The sequence below is a fragment of the Cottoperca gobio genome, chromosome 13 (genome assembly GCF_900634415.1).
Source record: "Cottoperca gobio chromosome 13, fCotGob3.1, whole genome shotgun sequence".
NCBI classification, from domain to species: Eukaryota; Metazoa; Chordata; class Actinopteri; order Perciformes; family Bovichtidae; genus Cottoperca; species Cottoperca gobio.
Window position 1 is genome coordinate 1,256,966 of NC_041367.1, and position 16,479 is coordinate 1,273,444.

Sequence of the window (16,479 nt, forward strand, 5' to 3'; positions counted from 1 at the left end):
CATCACAGAACGGTGTGCAGTGATTTAAGTGTGCATCTGTGTGACCATCACTCACCTATTCTCAGAAACACCACCACGCTGAACATTGACAGCAAGGTGGGGATCACCACACCGAAGAAGATGGAGAGTTTCTTGGGTTGCCGCTGTTGGGCAGCCTTGTGCCGGGGGGTGCCCGGGCTCTGCACCGGGGCCTGCCAGTGCGGAGGTGTCTGCGGCTCGGACTCATTGACGCTGGTGGAGAGGCGGTAGTGGAGGAGAGGAGTCCGCTCCGACATGGTGCACCCTGCCTCTTCACAGAGCTTCACAGAGCTTCATGGGGGGCTCTGGATAAAGCTTTGCTCGTCACACGGTTTCCCCTCCGACACGTTAATAAACCGTTGTATCGGAAGTTAGTGACGCGTAGCTTCACAGCAAAGTAGGAAATAAGAAGTTTCTTTAACAATAAAAACAAGTAGAGATAAAAGCAGCAGTAACCTCTATATCACAAAGAGCAGTCCTGCATGTAGTGTTAAAGTCAGTCTGACATGTCGAGCCTCGGTGCTTCTAGATCATATCTTAGTAGTAGCGCTACAATAAAGTATCATGTGACGTACGAACGTCAATTTGCGTCAATCACAAGTAGAACTTCCGGTTGGGACTTTCAGTATAAAAGCTATTGACACGCTATGACAATGTTTGTAACTAATACTACAACAGAGACAAACAACGAACAAAAAATGTATTTCATATACTCTAACTTCTGTTTTATACCTGTATTATTCTATTTTATCTTTTTTATATTCTTCCATCCATCGTCTACCTCTTATCCGGGGTCGGGTCACGGGGGCAGCAGCTCCAGTAAGGAACCCCAATCTTCCCTTCTCCGGGCCACATCCTCCAGTTCCGACTGGGGGGTCCCGAGGTTTTCCCAGTGAGGAGATATAATCTCTCCACCGAGTCCTGGGTCTTCCCCGGGGTCTCCTCCCAGCTGTACCTGGAACACCTCCCTAGGGAGGCGCCCAGGTGGCTCCTTACTAGATGAACCACCTCAACTGGCTCCTTTCAACGTAAGGAGCAGCGGCTCTACTCCGAGTCTCTCCTGATGGCTGAGCTTCTCACCCTCTCTCTAAGGGAGACGCCCCCCGTCTGAGCCGCTTTTATATTCTTGTGGTTCTCATTTCTTTTATTGTATTTGAATATACTTCATAATGTATTTATTTTGCACTGTGTCTCAATGCGTTTGGTGTTTTTTGTACAGCTCTCTGAATTGCCTTGTTGCTGAATTGTGCTTTTTATATAAACTTTCCTTTCCGTACCAAACTACTCATCACCAGCCTGACGATTGCAACAGAAATGATCTACACATTGTTGTCTAAACTTTCAATATAATTGGCTCATGGGTATATATGCAACACCAGTGAAGTTACATAATGTTAACAGCAATATACCGGGTAGTGTAGTTAAAGAAATGAAAGTAATGAAAGTATCTTTGTATTTGGGGAAATAATGGAGTTTTGGAACAAAGTAAACGTGATGGACAGAAACACCTGACGTGTGCATTTGTCTTTGTCATTTGTATTTATAAAGCTAAACGAATAAACATTGTTTACAAAAGAAAAGTCAGTCAAGTCAATCCAGAATATTTCACCAAGAGAAATAAAACCTTTATGTTGGAAGCAGCTTCCGGTTTTGTCCTCCCTGTTAGCATGTAGCTTGACGAATGTTTCTGCTGAGATTTTCCCGTGTTTTCCAGCCCTCTTACTTCCAGCCTGTTGCTTTTGGTCATATGATCTGGTTGGCTCGGCCAATCAGAGCTCTTCATTCTCTGGGCCCCCTGCTGATAGGAGCAGTAAGACACAGATAACGGAATGTGATGTGCACGTGATGTTATGTTGAAAACAGAAGTTACAGCTGTTGAGCACCTCAGAACATTTGAATGCAGGTTAATTATTATTGATACGTGTATTTTATTTGTTTAATGAAACTTCCAGAGTAAGAAAAGCAACAGTAGCATATTGCATGGATCAATATGTCTGTGAAAAACATTATGAGACTAAAACAAACAAGTTCCTTCTTTCACTTCTGTATTCTCAAAGAATTTACTTTTGTTTTGAAAGTTATGATAAAAAGTGATCCAAAATTACAGGAAAGTGCAATTCTGTGATTAACCACCCCCCTCCCAAACAATCTAAGGTCCTCCCCAGTAAATAAATAATATATCAACACACATCACAGTCTTTTCCAAACACTCCAACATTAATATTTCCTCAAGTATCCCAAATAAAACATAATAAACTTATATCTCATGGATCTCGTGTCTACAGCTGTGGAGTTACATCTGCCAGCCTTCCCCAGTCCAAGCTGCAGAACAGATGTGTGCAGATGTGTGCAGCGCGCAGAGCACCTCTCCTCCTGCACCCACAGAGGGCGCTGCAGGTACAGATATAACTACACACTGCAAGAAGAAGTGTAACAGCCAGTAGAGTGTGTGTCGGCGCTGAAGAGGCTGTGCTCCTCGTGAAGAGTGTGGAATATGACGTTATGTGACATCCAAACCATTTACAGCACTATCAGTTCGTACGCTCAACACTGACGCCAGATCTCCACGTGTGTAAATAAAGGTTGTAATAAAGGATTAAAGCCAAGCAGTGGACTTCCTGGTTGCACGTGTCCCTCAGTCTGTCAGCCTTCTTCCATTCAGCGCCACAGAACTGAGCTCAGAACATATTCAGTGTTCTGTTTCCAATAGAACTGTAATGTTCCAGGTCGTAAAGCTCCTGAATCACAGCTGCTTTCTCTTTGACGAGGCTGGTAATGGTTTAATAAACTGCTGTGTCCTGAGTGACATGTAGCTTCTACAGCTTTGTATTTGAGTTATCCCAACGGTAATGTTTGGCATGTAGGACTGACTGTTAGAAGAAGCCGAGTGAGGAGAGTGGACCTGTCCTGCAGGTCTGCACCTCGCTGTGCTGCTGTGGACACGTGTCACCATTTAAACCTTTGATTCCATTTGAATCTTTCCTCCACAGAATGTTGTTGCATATGAACTTTAATTGTTCCCAATATTGCGTCTTATTTTGAAGTCAAGGGAGGAAACAGCTGACTGATGCCAGACTACTGGTATCATGTTCCCAGGAATCCCCCTGAGGAGCAACAAGCAGTTTCATGCCTGGAAATGTGTCTTAGCGTGTCCTCCCCCCGCAGACTGTCAGCTTTAATTGTTGTATTTGACAAAATGAGGACATGTGACGTCAAAGCCACAATTATCTGTTGATTTCTCACAGGTTTTATTTGAAGGTCCTCCCCACGCTGACCTCAGATCTGCCCCCTACATTGTGCACAATGAGCCGCCTGCTTCTCTCCACCGGTGACTTACAAAGAATATGTTTCACATTCACATCATGTCTTCCTCATTGATAATCCCCCATCAGGGAGAGCAGAGCTGTGTGTGTGTGTGTGTGTGTGTGTGTGTGTGTGTGTGTGTGTGTGTGTGTGTGTGTCATTGTGTCTGAGTGGCGTGGCTCGTGCTCCTGGCAGTAATGAGCTCTTTGTTAACGTTTAGTTGTGTGTTTGTGTGTGTGTGTGTGTGTGTGTGTGTGTGTGTGTGTGTGTGTGTGTGTGTGTGTGTGTGTGTGTGTGTGCACAAGGGTTCAATGCAGCACATTATCTCGCAGTTGTGTGTCTCTGCAGGAAGAGCCATTTCCATGGCAACACCAAGCACTGAGTACCTTTAAAGGCCGGGCTCCTCGCTCGCTCGCTCTCCGCCTCTCCGTCTGTCTTTTATCTGCTCGCAGGCCATTCTACCTATTTCACCCACAATGCTGAGCAGGGACGCAGCACGACGGGAGGAGTCCTTAATATCTTGATATCCTGCAGATGTCTGTTCGAGAAGACTGAACTTTGTCATTTTCTCCACAGCGGGACGTCTCAACGTACCAGAAGAGCTTCTACAGCTGAAAAGGATATTTTTACCTCTTACTGGGAGAAAGTGTTGTTGAGGCCTTGATCCCTGAAGATGGTATCTGGATATTCAGTCAGGTAGTGTCTGGGAATACACAGAGGGGGGGGGGGGGTTCATGGTTCTTAAGGAAAAACACCGTTTGTTCATATTATCTTCCAGAACTCGTGTTCTTCAGACGAGAGGAAGCATGAGAACATGAGAGTGTGTGTTGTAACTGTGTGTGTAGATGTAAACTCTCCACAGCTACATTACATAACGCCTCATGTACATATTAAACACTTGTGATATAAACTGTGTTGATGTGAGTCATGAAGTGGGGAAGCTTCATGATATCTGTTAGTTACATGTTTCCATATTCGCCTGCAGTGTTTCCTTTAACGTAAAGCAAAAAAAAAATGTGGACAAAGATATTTTCTTCGCTGACTTTGAAAGAAGCAAAGGTATTTAAATAAGGTATTTAATGGTCAGAGATGTCAGAGAGGACTTTCTATCCCTGGAGAAGACACAGGCAGCAGGAGCGCCTGGATGTGGCAGCAGGACAGTCTGACACGGAGGAAGAAGAACTCGCAGCTGGTCTGCAGCAGCTCTCCTGCTGCCCCGCCTGCAGCCAGGGCCGTGACAGCGTCCTGCTCCTGCCGTGCTCTCACACCATGTGTGCTCACTGTGTCGGCAGCAGCACAGCGATCCGGTCAGCCTCTCCTCCGTAGCGTCGGCCCTCCCGTCTGCTCTGTGCCGTGTCCGTGCTGTCGACATCCTGTGGAGCTGCCATGCTGGAGCTGGTCAGCTGCCACTTCCTGTCTCCCAAAACATCCCGCCCTGAGTCCTGCAGGTGTCAGCAGGGAGACAGGCACCAGGGAGGGTCACCTTCCACATGTGCAGGTAAAGACCTCCAGACTCAGGAGAGATAAAGGTTTTCTTCAAAGATCCTGATAATATATTTCGATGCCACTGATACGGCTTCACTTATTTTCATTTCATGAAATACATGTTCATTCTATCAACACGCTTCCTGTTTGGATTCACAACGTGTGTCTTATACTCTGTCTCTATATTTAGGAGTCTGCAGGGGACATTACAGCACTGAGCTGCTTACACGGTGAGTAAACGCATGTATTCATAGTTTCTAAGATAAACCTTGATCTATATGACCCTGGCTGTAAACATGGAGCCTCTTTGACCTCAGGCTCCGACGCCGCCTGTTGTTGGACAGCACCAGTGGAAGGCGATGTCGAGCTGCGGGAGGAGCAGATGGAGCAGTCTGTGTTCGGTAGGAGTCACACGATGAACTAAATACATTTAATATATATTATATGTAGAGGCGTTCAACTATATATTAATATTATGTAGTATCTACTATTTATTATTATTATTAATGTTAATAATATTAATATTAGTATTATTATTAAATTATAATAATAATAATAATAATATATTACTATTAATAATCTCTAATATTAATATTATTGTCATTTGTCCCCCCTCTCCTCTTCAAATAATATCATCATCATTTATTTTCGTTATTACTCTGTTATATATTTTGTACATTATTATCATTGTTGTACCAGCCTTCATAATTATTCATATTAGTCATGTTATTATAGTATTATTATTGTTATTGTTATTATTATAATATTATTATAATTATAATTGTTATTGTTATTATTATAGTATTATCGTTATTGTTATTATTATAGTATTATTATTGTTATTGTTATTATTATAGTATTATTATTATTATTATAATTGTTATTATTATAGTATTATTGTTATTGTTATTATTATAGTATTATTATTATTATTATTATTATTATTATTATAATTATAGTAATATTATTATTATAATTATAGTATTATTATTATTATTATTATTATTATTATTATTATAATTATAGTAATATTATTATTATAATTATAGTATTATTATTATTATTATTATTATTATAATTATATTATTATTATTATTATTATTATTATTATTATTGTCTGCCTGCTGCCTGCCTGTCTGCCTGTCTGCCTGTCTGCATGCTTGTCTACCTGTCTGTATGCCTGTCTGTCTGTCTGCCTGCCTGCCTGCCTGCCTGTCTGTCTGCCTGTCTGCCTGCCTGTCTGTCTGTCTGCATGCTTGTCTACCTGTCTGCCTGTCTGCCTGTCTGTCTGTCTGTCTGTCTGCATGCTTGTCTACCTGTCTGTCTGCCTGTCTACCTGTCTGCCTGTCTGCCTGTCTGTCTGCCTGTCTGTCTGTCTGTCTGTCTGTCTGCATGCTTGTCTACCTGTCTGTCTGCATGCTTGTCTGTCTGCCTGTCTGTCTGTATGTCTGTCTGTCTGTCTGCATGCTTGTCTACCTGTCTGTCTGCATGCTTGTCTGTCTGCATGCTTGTCTGTCTGCCTGTCTGCCTGTCTGCCTGTCTGTCTACCTGTCTGTCTACCTGTCTGTCTGCCTGCCTGCCTGTCTGCCTGTCTGTCTGCATGCTTGTCTGTCTGCCTGTCTGTATGTCTGTCTGTCTGTCTGTCTGCATGCTTGTCTACCTGTCTGTCTGCATGCTTGGCTGTCTGCATGCTTGTCTGTCTGCCTGTCTGCATGCTTGTCTGCCTGTCTGTATGTCTGTCTGTCTGTCTGTCTGCATGCTTGTCTGTCTGCCTGTCTGCCTGTCTGCCTGTCTGTCTGCCTGCCTGCCTGTCTGCCTGCCTGCCTGCCTGCCTGTCTGTCTGTCTGTCTACCTGTCTCACTGCTTGATAGTGTTTATGTTACTAATGTTTTGGAGGAAAAGGATCAGGGGGAGGGGCTTCACCTGTATTGAAGGTATTGCATGGTCTGCTACAATAAGAAGATATTAAAATACCACCCCCCCCCCCCCCTCCCCCCCCTCCTGGGGTCTATTTCAGGACTATGTTTTGCTCTGGACCCTTCGACTGCCCCTCCATCACTCCGTCTTTCCAACTCCTCCCTCACCGCCACCTACCACGGACAGAGCCCCCCCGGCCCGCCTCCAGACGCCAGGGTCAGGCGATCCGTGACCCCTGACCCCGGGGCTATGCCGGCCCTCCCGCAGGTCTGCGCTGACGCGGTCATCGCACGAGGACAGTACTACTGGGAGGTGGATGTGTGTAACAGCTCCGTCTACAGCGTCGGTAAGAACTCCCTCCACTTTGTTTGGGTTGGTGCGAAGCCGGAGCGCTTATTGCTTCCAGAAACCTTCGCTGTTAGTCAGCAAGACTGTGCTTATTTAAACCCACACGCACACCTATACACACACACACACACACACACACACACACACACACACACACACACACACACACACACACACACACGTCATCACACACAACTGCATAGCTCACAGAACCACCAAGTGGTTGGACCATCACAGACCTTTGAGCCTCAAGAGATTTCCATTCCCAGCGTTTTGTTAAATTAGTGGAACAAGTTGTCCTGATATCTGCAGCTTGTGTTTGACTTCATATATTTATTTATATTTATATATATTTATATTATATTTATATATATATATATATATATATAGTATATATATATATATATAAATAGGAAATATATATTTATATATATATATATAAAGATATATATAAATATAATATCTTTATCTACTCTTTGTATATATATAAATAATCAATATATATATATAAATCTATATATATATCTCTATATATTTTCTCTTTATATATTTCCCTCCTTTTCCTTCTCTCTAATATTTTTCTCTTTATATCTTTTCTCCTCTCATTGATATATCTCTAATCTATCTCTATCCCATTATCAAATATACATCTCTATATTTATATATCTCTCCCTCTCTTATTCACATATCTATATTATATATATATTATATAATATAAATATATATTTATATAAGTCTGAGAACTCACTTCTGGTTCCTTCGTCTGGAAGTCAATAAGTTTTTTAATGGTTTTTGGTTTAAATGCCTGATAAGGTCTGTGGGTCACACAAGGTTAATGATTTTAATCTGTTACTTAAATGTTAAAAATGAATTATATAATTTGGAAACCTTCATCCAAAACATTTTTAATATTAGGCATGAAGAGATTTAAAAATAATGACATTGTTGATATGGATTGATTTGAGTAATTAAAGTATACATGGATACTAACCATGCAGAGACTGTGTGTGTGTGTGTGTGTGTGTGTGTGTGTGTGTGTGTGTGTGTGTGTGTGTGTGTGTGTGTGTGTGTGTGTGTGCTCTTCATGCTACATCTGTATGGACATGTTTCAATGTGTCCTCTACAGTTTTATATGCAAAACAATATTGTGCTGTGCAACACATAGGCTACTATACCTGCTGGATGACATTGTCAACATTGACAGGTGTGTGGATGACACATGAGTCGGTGCGTGGTCACGCCTCGCACACGCCTCGCACTCTGCCGTGTTTCTGCTTTGAGGGATGAGAGGAAGATGTTTACTGAACACTTGTGTCTGAATGTGAAACTCTTCTCAGGTGTGAGCTCGCTGGATGCTTCTGCCGGCTGGTGGTTTGAAAGGCGGGGCTTATCTTTCTGTGCCGTGTATGATGGGAGCCGGGAGCCGCTCTGCACTGTCCCGCCTCAGATCAAAACCATTGGGGTCTTCCTCAACATTGGAGGGGGCGCCCTGAGCTTCCACAACCCTCTGACCCAGGAGCACCTCGCCACACTGCCTACGCGCTTCAACCCTGCTGGAGTCGTCCCGGCTCTGGGCCTGGGTCAGGGTCGACTGAGGCTGCGCTGCGGCCTGCCCCCTCCTCCTCATGTGTTCCTCGGGAAGGACTCGGCCTACAGGGGACCTTGTGGGGCCGCTGGAGGCCGCTGGCACGGGGAGATTCCCTTCCAGTCAGTGAGGAAAGTGATCCAGAAGTTTGAGGAGCTGGCTGTGTCCGACTCAGACTCAGGCCTGGTGTCCAGTTCCGGATCTTCCTGCTCCACCTTGGCTTCCCTCCCAGAGATGGGGGTCCCCGGGATGCTTCCCTCTGGGCGAGCTGGACAGGAAGCTGTTGCTGAATAAGAAACTCTTCAGTGGGAGAGTCAGGAACACACCCACTGCTCCTCCGAGGGGTCATTTGAAAGGCTAATGCTTCATATTGAAGGACTTGTAGCTGCCTCTCTCTGCGTGACCCCGGACCTGCAATTGACTCTCTCCCCAGGACACGGCCCCCTCTCCACCAAACAACCCCCACTAGTTTGGGATCAGGCCAGAAAGAGTGCTCTGTAATGTGAAGTGTGAGGAGAGGGTGGGCTCCCAGCAGCGGGAGTCCTTGATGTGTGTGTGTGTGAGGGTTGTTGGACAGTAGGGGTCCTACAGTAGGACTGCGCGCGTTCCCGCGTGTGTGTATGTGGACACTAGCACGAGCCAGAGTATGTGTTTGCTCAGTCGCATTTCGGCAAGCGCGTGAGCAAGAGGGGACAATGTATGAGCGGCAGGGGGTGGCGGGACGAGGTGTGAGTACAGTGACACCGGCGGTGTTGACAGAGCGCAGGGGACAGGTGGTAACATGGTTGATCCCGCGGCCTGCCTTCGATAGGACAGTAGGGCTGCCCTTCTCTGACCCTTTGAAAACCACAGGACTCCCGGAGACTTCAAAAGGGGCGACAGAGAGCAGGAGAACACAGAGGGAGAACAGCATGAACTAAAGACAGCAGGTGATGAGCTGACAGAAGGATCCCAACAGAACCTCTGAATGCATCGACTGGCTCAGGCTGAGCTGCTACTTTACATTAGAAGTGATGATTACAGATTAGAAACATCACATTAGTTGTCTTGGCTCAATGACTGGCGGTTGATGTATCCTTTAATACCCCTGTTCTCTGCCTCTCCTCCGGCGTCTCTCCTTCATTGGCTCGCAGCTCCACACTGCATGTTAGACACAGATTCAGTTTGAGTGATTTTGGCAAAGTGAAAGAAGCTTCTAAACTTTTCCTCATTTTCTCTTCCCTCCCCAAAGGCTCCAAGCCCCATGTGAAGAACCAGTGTTGCCTTTCACTTGGCAGGTCCATGTTCATATTCTCCCTGTGAGACCACTTATGATTAAGTAACGCAGTCCCTCTGGAGTAATCCCTTCCATCCCATCGTGTCCTCTCTCTGTGTTTCAAAGTTGCAATCTCCAAGTGTTTAGACAGATAGTCCGAACTGTGAATGTCAAGACGGAACAAAATGTTGGCGTTTAAAGCTAGCATCCATTAGTGTTAGCACTGCGGGGGCACTTCTGGGGACGGGGAGCTGCGCCAGTTTTCCACTGAGCGTCATTCACGTCATGCATGAACAAAATCAGTTAAGCGGCGGGTCAGACTCAGTAATAACCGATGAGTCAAGGAGAAGCTTGTCAGACTGTCGCCTCTCAGACCGCTCGTCAGGATGACTGTGTTGATGTTTAACGCTCGAGGTATTTACCGCGCGAGTAGAAAATGCATGTGCCGTGACCGCTTTTGGCGGATCTATTGGCTTTTAGGAGTAAAGTGTGTGGAAGCAATTTGACTCTTGTAAACAGAAATGAGAGGGGCGCGTTCAGATTTCAAAGAGCCGAGAGAGAGAGGGGGGGGGGGGGGGGGGGGGGGTCGGGGTTTTCCAGGAAGGATGGATAAGACTTGAAACGCATTGTGCCATGTGTGCGTATTTGGCACCGTCGACTGTATGTAGCGTTCTGAACTGGACTGTGTGGCGAGGCCAAGAGGTGGCATGTCACTCAAGTAGGGGAGACCGGGGGTGGGCTGGCACAGAGCTTCATTCTGCTTCTCTGAAGGTCGAAGGATCAAAACATGTGACCTGCACCCAACGATGTGTCACTTCTGCTTCATAGACACAGGACTTCAAATATATATTCAAACATTTCATTTCCTTTTGGTTCTAACATAAATTATGAAAAGTGTGCAAACAAACGACACGTACTGACAGAGCGTTGTTTAATCTCTGTATTCATCGAACTCTCGCGTGTCTTCTGCTGCTGTCATGTCTCATGTCGAGCACTTTGATTTGCTTTGTTGTCGACAGACCTCGTCTGACGCTGTAATCTACTTGAATATTTGCGTTTTGTGCAGCTCTTCACTTCTTCTTCACTCCTCTACATGTGTAACAGTATATAAAGTTAAAGTGATAATACTTCTGTACTTTAACTTAAGTTTAGTCTGAATATTAACATATAAGATGTTGCAGAACAGAACAGTGAGTCTGCACACACAGCATTAACATCATGATTAATGCAGATGTAACATATATATTGTATTATTATAACATTTCATTATTTAATGTACTTTTTACTAAACGTGCAGAGTGCTCTCAGATCATTTAAATATAAATATAAATAGTACCACAGCGTAGTAATACTCTGTTACTAAAGTCCTGCTTTCAACATCTCACTTAAGTTATGATTAAATGATTCTGCACTTTGCTAATATTGTTTCTTAAAACGTTGATGCTAATAAAGCCCCGTAATCCAAATATATTTAAAGTACTAAAAGTAAAAGTACTCTGCATAAGGCCCATCTTTAGGATATTATGTTATATTATTAAAATATAATTATTGATGCATTCATGTGTTCATCACTTCAGGGTATCAATAAAGTTTTATCTTAACCTGCAATAATACATCATACATAATAATGTCATTATATTTTGTATTATTTGTGAAATCTCAACATTGAATGTTTTTAGTTTCTTGATCTGAGGGTTTAGAATGTCTCATCAATATAACATTTATAAAGTAATATTATAATATCAGTGCGTCCACTTTTCATAGAGGAATAAAGTGAATAATCCCAGCCCCTCTCCCCGAGGTGTAAACCAGCCTGCATATAAACACAGCGCACTAATTGCCTGCAGTCATTATTGTCACACACTCTCCATCATGGATCCCAACTCGGAAATCGCGACAGTGAAAAGGAGAAAACAGGTCTGAAGTTTCGACTGTGTCTGCAAATTGATTCCGCTTTGTATGAATAAACATCAGCTCTGCAAGACGTCCTGTGTTTGCATATTGAGTGAGAGAAAAGGCCCATTCGCCCCTTTCCGTTGCAGCACAAAATTAGCTTTACAACTAAACTGGCCGCCTCTTATTACCATCATTATCAGCATCAGCATAACAGAGGGGGCTGTAAAAGCGTCATGCGCGTCTTGTTCTGCTACATCCGGGCTCTAACTGAAGCAGTGAACGCAGCTCCTGTCTGTGCAGCGGAGGCAGTTCCCATGATATGTTTACTTTAGTGTAAAAGATAACTGTATGACCTCCTCAGATGTCTGCCTATGATTGGATAAGCGCACCTTAAAATGCGCAGAATGCAACAGGAAATGCACAATTACAGTTTGCATCGTGTTTATCTCCACGTGAGTCACGTGTGTCTTTGTGATGCATGTCCAGCCAATTAAAAGGGAAGAAAGGGAAAGTCATAATGTGTGCTATGAGTCTTATAAACGTGCTCTAAAGCACCAGGAGGTATTTGATTTACACTGCATGCACACTCCAAACAACCAGCTGGGTTTGTTATATATTTGTTATATTACATTTTTATTTTATAATGACAGATATTTAAGTGTCATTGCAGCTATAAGGGTAAAACATGTCATGCTTGTTAGTGCAGAAGGCTTCCATGTGATGAGGAACAGGTGGTGTGTGTGTGTGTGTGTGTGTGTGTGTGTGTGTGTGTGTGTGTGTGTGTGTGTGTGTGTGTGTGTGTGTGTGTGTGTGTGTGAGAGAGAGAGAGAGAGAGAGGGGGGCACATCTGCCAGGCTATCATAGCTCGCTGGCTGAATATTCACACCTCCCAGTCCGACCAGCAAACAGGATGCGGTCCCCTGTGAGTGTGTGCTGTGTAGTCAGACAGACAGATTAAGGAGGGTGGGGTGGGGGGGGGGGGGGTGATACTGTTAAACCACCCGCATTTATGACCCAAAAACCGGGGCGTCTGACAAACAAGAGCAAATACACAGCGCGGTGATGGAGAGTGGAGTACATACACACACACACACACACACACACACACACACACACACACACACACACACACACACACCACACACACACACACACACACACACACACACACACACACACACACACACACACAGTATTGATGATGTCCTGTTTAACGAAGTCACATTTGGGTCTGTTGCATTATGTTTCTTCCAGCAGTGTTTCATATCGGCTTCTCAGTTCTTGGAATTTGGAGCGATATTTAAAAGGAAAACACACACACACACACACACACACACACACACACACACACACACACACACACACACACACACACTCACACACACACACACACACACACACAGCTGTAATGCTATGGATCAATTCAAGATGATTCTATAAAGAAAACGCTTCTGTAATTAATAAAATATTATGACGATTTATGAATTGAGCTCAGTGGAGTCAAAATACACTCATATGCATCAAACTGTGAAATTCTTTGCTAATCCACATCTTCTATATATTATATTCAACACTATATAAATATATAGTAAGTACAATAATATGTGAATGTTTTTTTTTATTCTGTTTCATCTATGAGACGTGATAAGGTGCCTTGAATCCATACAAATGTACTTTTTTGGAACTGAAAAGTCCGAACTTCATTAGGAAATCGGGCAATTATATGTTGTTTGCTCACCAGTAAAAGTTAAACTGCATGATGCTGCTACTTTAAACATTTTTTCTAAATTCAAAAGCCGTCCTCTTGAATTCGGCATGAGTATATTAAGACATCAGGAACACATTGTATCCTCTGCCATTCACTGAGTCAGTTTAAGCCAAAATAACATGAACAAGAGTCGAGGCCTTAAAACTGAAAGGAGACTTGCGTGAGTGTTTGCCGATTAGATAATAGCTTCATGTGCAGGAATGATCCTGAATCCTTATTTACTTTTCATATACTGTGTTGTAATGAAATAGAGTTTGCAGGAATCCCATGAGAGTCCGTTTCCAAACATGAGCTGGACGCGTCCAATACACAAACGCGCTGCCGTCATTTCCCCAGAGGGGGGTGTACTGGGTTTGTTAGCTCCAATAGACAATTTACCCTCCAGTCTGCCTAATGAATCACTCTGTGCAGCGCAGAAGAAAAGTGTCGCTTATCACCCTATGATGAAGTGTAAACAGGCCATCATCGACTCCCATTGCAGCGTTGGGGGGGGGGCGTGAATCTCCACACCCGGATGGAAGTGGCTCCAACAGGCCACATAATGTGATACATGCATAACAATAACACCCTGCGCTCGCACCTTGGTCTGCACTTTTGGCACAAACCCGTTTAGATTTAGCAGGTTTTACGCGACGTTTCAATGCAAAGACAGCGCGTTGTGTGTGTGTGTGTGTGTGTGTGTGTGTGTGTGTGTGTGTGTGTGTGTGTGTGTGTGTGTGTGTGTGTGTGTGTGTGTGAGAGGAGTCTGGCTGTGCACGAGGGCTGCACAGGAACTCACATGAAAGTAAATAAAGCACACAACTGTTTTTGTCATCCTGCGGTTCTCAGAATTGGATCTGGAGATTTTAATGGGAACATTTTATTCCCACTATACAAACAGTGTTTTGAGCACGTTCTCTGAATGATGTGTCACACACCGTAGATGGGGCTACACTCCCCATGTACAGTAACACTGTTATAATCCTTACATTTTATTATGCCCAGTCAATCAGTTCTTTATTCCAAACATTTCAGCCATGTAATAGGACTGACCCTTTCTGAACTCTCTGAAATAAATCCCCCATGAGCAGCACTATGTAAACTTGAAGCAGAGCGTTTGTTCTGGCCCCCGAGGGACCACTAAGAGGAGCTGGACCGCTGCTCCACTGCTCTGTTTTGTCTGATGGGAACATTTCCCAGATCTAAATAGGCCCTAATAGATTCCCCTTGTTGTTGATGTTGTGAAGCCCCACAATGGCCACAGAGAGTTCTAAAAAGATGTGAAGTTAAACAGCGCTTGGCACCTGTATCCATGTGTGTGAGGGTCATCATTAACTCGGGTTGGACTCGTCCAGGTAGGCCTTTAAGAAGCCAAAAGAAACACTTTAGAGGTCTGAAAGAGGACAGAGGTTTGCAGATGGCCAGGACAAATTGAAACGGGTTGCCTTGAGGTATTCCAACTATTTTCATTTGTTTCTGTTAAGTCACTTAGGTCTCAGCTCCAAGCACACTTGAAAAAATAGTCGGTGCAGCCAGCCACAGCAGCAGACACTCACACATTCCTTACTGTACATGAGCTGCTCCACCCAGGAGAGCTGATGTAGCTCTACCCCATCAGTGTCAGCTGTACCCGACAGACTGAGCAGAGTGTGAACATCTGCATAAATAAGATGCTATAAATCTACGAGGAGGCCATATGACAAACAACTGAGAGTCGGGTGTGAGGGTCAGCAGCAGCCCTCACACCCGACACCCGAAATCTGCACACTGCTTCAACTAAAACACATCTGCTCAAACTCTTTCTTTCCCACTGCAACATCCATTCAAATTAACTGTTAGATGACTTTTTAATGCAGCTTCGCACAGCTGTTCTTATTTATTTAGGACTCTGTTTGTGATTGTAAATGATTTTATTTCATGGGTGTAGAAAATGTGAATCAAACAAATAAATAATAACTAAATAAGTGAACATTTACCACCATCATAATAATCAAACAATACAATGCACATCATATTTAGATTACAGTACTTAACTGAAATCAACTGTATAAAACAAGTAGAATAATAAGTTCATTCACTCCCACATGTTTGTAATGTACAACTCAATCTTTACTTTTAAATAAAGAAATACAAAGTGGAAGTTATATTTATACAGCAGAACATTTACTCTCTGGTCTCTTTCTATCATTAATACTATTTAAATATCTTCTTTGTCCCCAGAACCTTTTAGGTCAATTCAGTGTTATGAAATCTGTGGTCGCCAGAATGAATCAGGCTCGTTTCCATATCTGAAGCGTTAGTGAATTGATAGGGGCGTCAATTTCCCTTTTCCATCAGCCACCCCCACCCCCACCCATCGCCTCCCCCCCTCCCGGCCGGTGGCTGCTGCAAGCTGTCAGGGAAGCAGCCTATAAAAGAGAAAGGGACGGGACTCTGAGGAGGCTGGTGGTACTGAGGACACACACACGGTGCAGTTGTCTTCACAAACCTTCTGCCTGACTGGATGATTTCATGACACTTGGACGTAAAGAGGAAACTTGTCTGTGAATAAGTCGCCCGTGGCTTCATAGAGTGCTCCATATCCGAGGTTTGAGGGGAATATTTTACGTACAGGAGGATTTGGGATGCTTGTTCCCCGCGCGCTCCGCTCCTTGCTGTGCGTCCTGTGCGCGTGGCTGCACACCGGAGCAGCCTCGCGGCTCAAGTCTCCCGCTCTGCCCATCCAGTCAGAGAGAGAGCCGCTGCCCTCCAAAGGCTTGTCAGGTAAGAAAACTCTTTTATTTTTAAAGGTATTATAACTTTGTATAGTTCCAACCATGTTGTGTTAGGCTATAGCGCCGCTGTGTGAGGTAGCCAGGACCGGAGCAAAACTCCGTTCAAAATGTGTCATTTTTAAAAGTGACCAGTCCTGCGCGTGTTGGGTTG

At 44.0% G+C, this 16,479-nt stretch overlaps 3 protein-coding genes across 4 annotated transcripts in view; 2 read left to right on the forward strand and 1 right to left on the reverse strand.

Annotated features, from left to right (window-relative positions):
* LOC115017836 (solute carrier family 12 member 9) overlaps nucleotides 1-572 on the reverse strand; it is a 56,870-nt gene extending 56,298 nt beyond the window's left edge. Inside the window, exon 1 of the mRNA XM_029446538.1 lies at nucleotides 56-572. Coding sequence (XP_029302398.1) covers nucleotides 56-275 — 220 coding nt within the window. The 5' untranslated portion in view covers nucleotides 276-572. The remainder of the gene's footprint in view (nucleotides 1-55) is intronic.
* A 3,609-nt stretch (nucleotides 573-4,181) lies between these two features.
* Nucleotides 4,182-10,461, forward strand: LOC115017909 (uncharacterized). The gene is made up of 5 exons (XM_029446632.1): nucleotides 4,182-4,819; nucleotides 4,997-5,036; nucleotides 5,124-5,207; nucleotides 6,824-7,069; nucleotides 8,409-10,461. Exons 1-5 carry the CDS (start codon nucleotides 4,466-4,468, stop codon nucleotides 8,948-8,950), a joined length of 1,266 nt encoding a protein of 421 aa, XP_029302492.1. The 5' UTR covers nucleotides 4,182-4,465; the 3' UTR covers nucleotides 8,951-10,461.
* A 2,342-nt stretch (nucleotides 10,462-12,803) lies between these two features.
* chrd (chordin) overlaps nucleotides 12,804-16,479 on the forward strand; it is a 29,240-nt gene continuing 25,564 nt past the window's right edge. For both annotated transcript variants that reach the window (XM_029446880.1, XM_029446879.1), the window contains exon 1: nucleotides 12,804-16,317. In XM_029446880.1, coding sequence (XP_029302740.1) covers nucleotides 16,179-16,317 — 139 coding nt within the window. In that variant the 5' untranslated portion in view covers nucleotides 12,804-16,178. The remainder of the gene's footprint in view (nucleotides 16,318-16,479) is intronic.

Coding starts and splice junctions, on each gene's coding strand:
- LOC115017909 (XM_029446632.1), top strand. CDS start 4,466: ATGTGGCAGCAGGACAGTCTGACACGGAGGAAGAAGAACTCGCAGCTG. Junction 4,820..4,996: donor GTCACCTTCCACATGTGCAG/GTAAAGACCTCC, acceptor CTCTATATTTAG/GAGTCTGCAGGGGACATTAC. Junction 5,208..6,823: donor GATGGAGCAGTCTGTGTTCG/GTAGGAGTCACA, acceptor GGTCTATTTCAG/GACTATGTTTTGCTCTGGAC.